General features: G+C 46.1%; 1 protein-coding gene across 1 annotated transcript in view; it reads right to left on the minus strand.

Annotated features, from left to right (window-relative positions):
- Positions 1 to 2,172: 2,172 nt before the first annotated feature.
- LOC135819426 (uncharacterized) overlaps positions 2,173 to 8,780 on the minus strand; it is a 12,857-nt gene continuing 6,249 nt past the window's right edge. Inside the window, exons 5-10 of the mRNA XM_065332636.1 lie at positions 8,738 to 8,780; positions 7,953 to 8,038; positions 6,520 to 6,912; positions 5,629 to 5,806; positions 4,131 to 4,325; positions 2,173 to 3,149 (exon numbers count right to left, since the gene is read on the minus strand). The exon at positions 8,738 to 8,780 is cut by the window's right edge and continues 129 nt beyond it. Of these exons, the coding sequence (XP_065188708.1) occupies positions 2,590 to 3,149; positions 4,131 to 4,325; positions 5,629 to 5,806; positions 6,520 to 6,912; positions 7,953 to 8,038; positions 8,738 to 8,780 (1,455 nt within the window). The 3' untranslated portion in view covers positions 2,173 to 2,589. The remainder of the gene's footprint in view (positions 3,150 to 4,130; positions 4,326 to 5,628; positions 5,807 to 6,519; positions 6,913 to 7,952; positions 8,039 to 8,737) is intronic.

Genomic DNA, 8,780 nt, shown 5'->3' on the forward strand with positions numbered 1-8,780 from the left:
TTTTCTTGCGATATTTATGTGGGAGACTTCCGTGATAAGCATCCATTTGCTTTTGGAGAATCCTTTTAAATAAATACATACATACATACATACATACGTTGTGCCATTCTAAATCGAACACCAGTTAAAAGATAAAACAGTTAACTGACTTTTTTTAAACTCCGTCCTGTGAGCCATTCGGAAGGCCGAAGCATAGTGTTCGAAATTCTGAAATTTGAAAAGTGACAGTTGTCATGGATAAATAGAAAGGACATAGTGTTACGAGTTATGCCTAACTGTCCTCCCACGTAACCAGTGATTGGGCTCAACATCCGAGTTTAAATTTGCAGTTGTGTTCGTCGCCACACGCCGCCATCGCCAGTTCACATTCAAAATGTAGCCATATTTTTTACGCTTGTATCCCTATGCGCAGCATGGAGGATTGAACAGATTCAACTCTTCCATTGCTTCCTGATCTGTACAGTAGTTCGGGTGCGTTCCCGTTCCTGACATCAACATTAATTTGCCGTCGCTAACCAGCATCATGACCACTCCAAAGGTTCCCGCCATTTCTTACCTATCGTCCCAGCGCGCCACGTCACAAATATGAACTACTGTAGGCAACGGAGCCAGTGTATGATGAAGGTGAATGCACTGTTTGATGATGCTCCAACAAGTCCTTTCACCGCTGTATGGAATTTGTAAGCATAGTAGTGACCCAACTGTAGTTTAGGTCCAACGCAGAAAGATCCACAATGAAGAACATACATGTCCTCAGACAAGTGCATCGGTCACATTCGGGCATTATTTTGTGTTCCACATCCTCCCAGAAGGAGACACAATAGTTCAAGTCATGACTTCAGTACATGGGATACCGTTGCCTCGCTTCAACCAAACGGGTATGCAAGTTACTTTCCCATGAGACCCAGTCGGAGTGGCGTTCGTCATCATTAGCAGCTAGTCATATTAATTGGTGACTTTCGATCACTCCCTGATTTTTTTAAATTTCGGGCCAGTCGGCTACTATCATTTCGTCTCGGGGGTTCAATCATAGTTTGCGAGCCTGCACCAAACTGCTTTCTTAAAAGAGAGCCAGGCATTTGGATACATAGGGCTTCAGTAAGGTCTACAATGACATGTCTCTGACAGTGAGCTAAGTCCAGTCTAGATACAGTTGCTCAGAGTCAGGGCTGATAAAACGCTCATATCGGAAGAAGTGAAGCTTCAACAGTAGCTATACTAGTACAACATCAGGCCTGAGGACTTCGCAGTGTTTATCCGCTGAGCACACTAAGTCTTGTTCTCTCCTTCAATTCAGGTACTTGTACTACTGCTAATATAAAGGCTCTGGCTCCCGCGCTCGGTCCTCCTCATTTTCCGTGGTTTGGACTTCCACTCGTGACTCCGCAGGTTTCTGGCTTCTCCGCAGCCTGTCCTCACAAGAGCGTCGCTCTGGAGCTAGTGCATCAATAAAACGGAATAGAGTTCTTTCTCAGCCGTCGACAAAATTTCGTTGTGCTTGTCTCCGCTTCCACTACGGGAAAGTAGCCATACTCCAGGACCACGACGTGCTTGCTGCAGCCTACGCTATTTCCAATAATACTAAAATTCCTCCATTCAAGCTCATCTCGACATAATACTAAGGGCGCGTTCGAATTGTCACTCTTTGACTTTTCGAGGAGCTTCGTTTTCTGAAGAGGTGGCCTCATTGGCCTCTTCAGAAAAACGAAGCTCCTCGAAACTCCACAACCTCATCCGATGGGAGAGGTGGATTAGTTTCGAAGAGTTTGGAATAGCTACCATCTCGTTTTCTCGTCGGGGTTGCCGAGCTGCTGCGGCTGCATCATATCAAGTGTTTTGTTACAGAATTTGTAATCTGCGAATTGCTTGCGACAATGCAGCATTTATACTAAGCGGGATTATAGAAAATTCTGTTACAACGTTAGAGAGCAAAATGATCCTAACTAATGCTTTTCTGGTTTTCTCAGACCTGCTTTAAAAGTGGTTGACAAACTATAATGTACATGTACATAGATAGAATACTCACTAGCATTAGTCGAGCACCATAATTATACATTTGCCTCTACAAACGTTAATACGTATTAGTTTACCTGTGGCCCGTCCATCTAGCTATGCTGCTGAGACCGTATCTGACCTCCAGTACTAGATGATCCCCACCACCATCCCGGTCTGTTAAAATGGTTACATGTACTCACTTTCATAAAAAATATATAAATAATAAAATCCACGTAACTGGAGATCTGTGCCTCTACTGTGGCATGCTGGCAGCACTGACAGTCATGGAAGTGAAATTCAAGAACTGTTCAACTTAAATTAAACTGAGATCTCATGAAAAATGACATGATGTCATGCAATTTCGAATCATCTTTGTGGGCATGTGTATACAAGAAAGAGCTCAGTAATACATAGTAAAAAAACGTCCAAGTTCCTCCAAGCAGTGTTTGCACTCAAAGGATACTGACTCCTGATGACATCATTCACATATCTGTATCAGTAATACTTTTTTTTCTTTTTTTTTACTGATTACTGATGCGGACATGTCAATGATGTCATCATGAGTCACTGAATTTTCACTACACTCTGTCACTACTACTCTGACATAATAACAACAAAGACAGCATAAGGTCTCATTTGCACAGTATCACTGGTAAGTTTAGTGTTGATAGCAGGACCAGTAGGACGAGTATCATCCACGATGATAGCCGTAGATCCGCTTGCTCCAGGCACAATGACACTCTGCGAATCGGGCGTCTTGTTCACCAGCAACACACGGTGATGAGAGCCGTCATTTGCCAGGAACGCCTGAGCATAGATCCCATCTGTCATGCCTCCTGTTGCTGTCCCGGATCCTTTGCTGCAGTGTGCTTCAACGACAAAGTGCTTAAACGTTCCGGGGCACGGGTCTCCAAACACCAGTGGATCTGCTTCTATGGCACACATGTTTTTCCCCAAGCATGCCTTCTCCATAATGTCAGTACTGTTGGCCGCATTGCAGGTGCCAGCGCTGTAGTTCCCGCAAATGCGACCCTGAGCAGTGCCGTACGATGCAAAGATGATCTTGTCGATGGTGGCGTCTTGCTCTCTGCATTCTATTCTCATCGTGTCTTCGTTGTATACAGTGCCGCAGAACACTGGATCGTAGCCGGATGCTAAACGGATACCAAACACATGTGCGCATGCATGCACACACACACACACACACACACACACACACACACACACACACACACACACACACACACACACACCCATGCACGTGCGAACACACAGACACACACGCAAACACACACGCACACGCACACACACACACACACACACACACACACACACACACACACACACACACACACACACACACACACACACACACACACATGAAAATGATCTCAACTTGATTGTGGATCAGTAAAAGAGTGATCCATAAGTAAACCTGAAAGGCATGTCCAGCCTGGACAGTTATGCTGTGAACTTGGAAGACGGAGAGAACGACTTGCAACAATATTCTCACGATCCTGCTATGTGTGTGGTGTGATCAAGGACTTGCCCACCACATTAGCTCCTCAGTCATGTTGGTGTCATTGGCTCTTCACAATCATTATGACATTATGGTGTTTCCAGCAACACACCCTACCTACTCGTGCAGGCTAAATGCCTCATTCCAGATTGTATTTGTTCGTCCTCAACTAAAGACCTCTGCTCGGTCGAGTTGCTCCCAGTACATGGGCACATCGTCCCTATAATTTCCTTTGTCTTGGTTTATATTGTCATACACACGTTTCCCAATAGGGCTGTGCTCATAGTAATAAGTGGACTTCTTGCATAATTCTGACGAGAGTACTCAGTGTGGCGTTGACCCATAATAACACAACAGTCATGAACAACCACCGCACACTCAGTCATTATTCGGAAACCCACGGCGTATGAGCCATTCGAAAACCCACAGCGAAAAGTCAATTCCTGATATAACGAACACCATTGTGCAGGAGAATTAGTTCTTTATAGCCGAAGTTTATTATAATAGAAATGCACTCACACTGTTGGCTCAAACTGGGAGACATGGACTACAGTTCGCTAGATCACGAAGTTCGCTATAATGCTAGTTCGTTATAAGTTGAGTGCACTGTACTAACCATTCGTGAAGGTGGTCTTCACCAGTTTATCACCGGGCTGGAAGTTCTCAATGAGAACCTTGAGTACGTGATATCTAGCGTTTCCCAGGCCGTTGGTCCAGTTCAGCATGGCTACGCTGGGGAACTGTGGCTGAAGGTGCAACTCTGGTAGCTCAGGGTAACCGACCAGCTGACTTTCACCTATGATGTCGATGCCTGTAACAAATACCAGAATAATACAGAGCAGTGGTAAAGACTCGGTTCATAGCCTATCAAAGGTAATAATAATTCTTGTTGCCTGATAATCGTGACGACGTGAAACTCGGAGTTGCAACACAGCTCCCCCCCCCCCTCTCTCTATCTCTCTCTCTTTCTATCTCTCTTCCTCTCTCTCTCTCTCTCTCTCTCTCTCTCTCTCTCTCTCTCTCTCTCTCTCTCTCTCTCTCTCTCTCTCTCTCTCTCTCTCTCTCTCTCTCTCGCTCCCTCCCTCCCTCTCTCCCTTCCTCCCTCCCTCCCTCCCCCCTCTCTCTCTCTCTCTCTCTCTCTCTCTCTCTCTCTCTCTCTCTCTCTCTCTCTCTCTCTCTCTCTCCGTCTCTCTCTCTCTCTCTCTCTCTCCCTTCCTCCCTCCCTCCCTCCCCCCCCCTCTCTCTCTCTCTCTCTCTCTCTCTCTCTCTCTCTCTCTCTCTCTCTCTCTCTCTCTCTCTCTCTCTTGTTGTGCAATAATAATTCTACAAAGTGTGTTATTCTCTAATATAATATAATTATAGAACTGTGTGCTAGCTCTTGGCGGATACTTGCGGCACACTAATTGGCAGAATGTGGCACTTTTTCTTGTATGTTTCATGCAGTGTTTGGTTATGGATAAAGAACTGGAGCAGCTACATAAGGTTTGTCTGGTTCTGCCGATTTTACTACTTTCCGAGCATTATCCGCCAGGGGCTAGCATGTGCTTCCTTCCCTGCTGCCTTGGACGGCTATTGCATATCTACATAGTATGTACAGCTTGAGCGAAAGATGCAAACGGGAAACGTCTGAAGAACGAATTGACTGTCACCACCAGGACTCGAACCAGGGAGCTTCACGTGAGGCCAGCAATGCGCTAACCACTGAGCTATGGTGTAACTGTCATCCCAGCAGAGACCATTCAACACAATGTGTATAGGAGTTGGTAATCCTGCATTGCAGTCATACACTGTACATGCACATAGGTCAGTCTGGAGGCATGCTTACATGCCCTGCTGGAAGCAGCCCACATTCTCAGCAAAGCCATAGCAAAGACTTCAAAGCAATGAAATCTGCCCCTGGATCATAACTGTGAAATTACGCAACACTCTTGTGAAAATAACATGAGTAGAAGCGGCCGCTTTCAGCCTGTTCATTGATGGAGCTGTTCCACCTCCACCAATGCGCTCTCTGACCGACCTCCTTCACACAATAAATACCGCAACATCTAACACACACATGCACACACACGCTCGTGCGAACACACACACACACACACACACAAGCACACGCTTACCTATTTCAGCCAGTCGGCCAAACACGTATGCATAAAAGGCACCGGCGGCGTTGAAGAAGATCGGCGGGAACATCGGAGCATCTAGATTATTGTCACCAGGCAAAATTACGCCAGTCTCATCCACATCCAGCAATGTGTGCGGTGATAGAGCATCTCGGATAGCAATGATCTTCTTGCACTGAGCAAGGGAAGTAGAAATGTGCACAACAACAGAAAACAAGGTTTCGCTCTAGATAATTACGTAGGAAAATAACATAGAAACTGCACGTGATTTTCCTGCGTTCCACCTAGAACACCCGTTTGACCGCTACTCCGCTACTAGTTGGTCTCGATAACAGGCAGTCTGGTGGCACGGTGGTCGTTCACTTGTTGAACAAAAGTTGAAGGTCCATGGATACTAAATTTAATATCAAAGTACAATATAAACAAGTAGGTTTACCGGCCATACCCAGCAAACTGTATGCACGCATACCGATCAAGAAACAGACTCCATGTACACACACCGATCGAAAAGCAACAAACTGCAAGTCCACGGAACCGATCAAGCAACACACTTCAGAACATACAGTCAGATCTCGCTTAACCGGTCCTCTTTTATCCGGATCCCTCGCCATCCGGAAGAAAATCGTTGGTTACCGATTTACAGTATATGCCACACATACATACAGTATGCACACTTGAGAGGGACGAAAAGCGTTTCTTCTGTAAGTGTCTCCCTCCGAGTTTACATACAGTATGTGTGTTCGATTATCCGGTTCCCTCGCCTAGCCGGATATTTTGCAGAAAACGGATGTGTGCAGTCTGACTGTATACCGCTTAAACAACAAACTATGTGCATGACAGAGAGTAGGTATTTTGCATCTCCCCGGTGCACAGCATCAGGGTTCTCACCTCCTCTACAAACATGTCGGCTCTGGGGAAGAACTCCTGATAGGCGGTCGGATCAGTTCGCGTGGAGCAATGCGCGTAGAAATGGAAACTGACAATGTCCAGCGGAATGTCATCGGAGACGTGATTAGAGATGTTCAGAAAGTACCGGTACCAGTCAAACTCATTGTGCTGCTGCAGTGCCATGCCGACGAACTTCATCTTGCGCTCCGGGTCAGCATGGCGACGGATACCCTGCACCATGTAGTCGTAGACGTTGGTGTAGGTCTCCGGCGTGTTGCGGTGCTCGTCCTCGACTTCGTTGAGGCACTCCCAATATTGGAAATCATAGTTGTAGTCTGATTTATGCTGCACACCGTACTCATCCGTGAACCCACCCTGTGTGTAGTAACTAACCTGAACAAGAAAAGAAGAGAAGAGCACCAAAGAGCTACAAGTTACGCTATATTATCCGCTAACACCACCAGTTACTTGACAATCAGCTCATGCGACAAGTTAACCCTTGGCTCTCCACCCGAGTCTAAGAAGAAAGGACAGGAACATCAATAATTATCCAAACATGTATGGCAGCAGCAACGCAACACATGTGCAATCATTATACACACATGTATGGCAGCAGCAGCAGCACAGTCAACACCATCACCATGGTAACATACCTACACTACTGTCGGTCGCCGAAGAACTGCATGGGGGTCAGCCTCCCAGCCGTGACCGTTCTTATTGTTATGTACTACAGTCCACTGTCAACCCGGAAAGTCTAACATGTCTCGAAGTCTAACGTTTTAAGGACCAATTCTTTTCGTTATTCGAAGAAACGTGATCGCGAACCCGGTTCGAGACGTCTGTGTAAAGATGCGCAGACATCGATGCATGTTCTGGGTGGCCAGGTAAGTTTAGTAAATTATCATGTCCGTTCCCGAAGGGAACTCATGACGGTCGCTAACACCCGGTAAACCTTAGCGGCAGGTGCAGTGCCTAGCGGTGGGGTGGGTGGTGGCCAGGTAGCCATCGTTAAACTTTCGGCACGTTATCATGCTAAAATTACAAAACCGCTACACGTTTTGGTTGTTCAACTTTCCGGTTTCATAGTATGCGCAGTTGAGTCACCGTGTATACATTGGTATGCTGTGCTTAGTGAAATTCTAGTCTGGTCGTTCTTTCTTCGGCGCCCGGCAGTACTGTATGATGTTGGATTTCATTGAACATGCCAACAGCTTGACCTACAGCCGGCTACAGGGGCGTCGGAAGGTATTTTAGTGTGGTACGGTCAGCCATCTGAAGTACAATTTACTTGTGGGGGGAGGGGTGGCTGAGCTGAAAATTTAGGAAATTTAGAGCCCAAATCAGTGCATTTAATTGATCACGGGGTACTTGGGGCAAATAGTGGTACGGTCAATACCGTAGTGACCATACCGTGTGCGACGCCCCTGACCTACCAGTCTTCCATAGTAATCTCCGAGATCTTTTCCGCTTGGGTCCACTAGCACTTTGCCAAGGCTGTATCGACCGGGTGGCTCTGCGTCTGTAATCACACGAACAAAAACGATCCAAAAAAACCATGTCTATAGAAATAATTCACACAAGGACAGGACAAGCAGTGGTCAGTGCATTTTGAACAGGCAACTACTGCTTATTTGGCCACTGAATTCAGGGAAACATTTGGTCGTACAAGTACATTCGTATTACTATTTACACCTCGTTGAGCCTGCTGGTTCCTTACACTTCATTCCACTTGGGTGCATTTGGCCTAAGCGAAGACTAGCCAAGCTTGCTTGGTGATGTCAATGCGAAAAGGCTGATGATAATGATAATAGTATATATACAGTTGCGCTAGGTAAAATGCAACAAAAGCTAGGTAAAACCCTACCCAAACAGCAAAACTGGCGTCCTCGAGCATTTCCACTGACACTACTGTGCTTGCACTTGTGCACGAATAGCAGCAGCTGTATCACTTCATGCCATCAAGGGCAGTGCAAGTTGAGGGTGCCAAGAGTGCATTTTGGATCAGATTTCACCGAGAACAAATGTAGGTCGTTCCCATTTTATTTTATTTCACCGTCCAATGGCAGAAGCCAATGTAATGGAGGTTAATTGTAGCATCAGGTTTAGGAAATTTTGGGTAGAGATTGCACTGATGTTTGAGTTTGCAATGGAGTAGTGAAGGCTATTTTAAAGCGCAATCAGGGCTGTCCAGTATGTTACCGCGTTTTTGTAGACATACCGGGATTATCCGGATACGGGACGCGATCTGGCGTCTCGTACAA

This window comes from Sycon ciliatum, chromosome 6 (genome assembly GCF_964019385.1).
Source record: "Sycon ciliatum chromosome 6, ocSycCili1.1, whole genome shotgun sequence".
In the NCBI taxonomy this organism is placed as follows: Eukaryota; Metazoa; Porifera; class Calcarea; order Leucosolenida; family Sycettidae; genus Sycon; species Sycon ciliatum.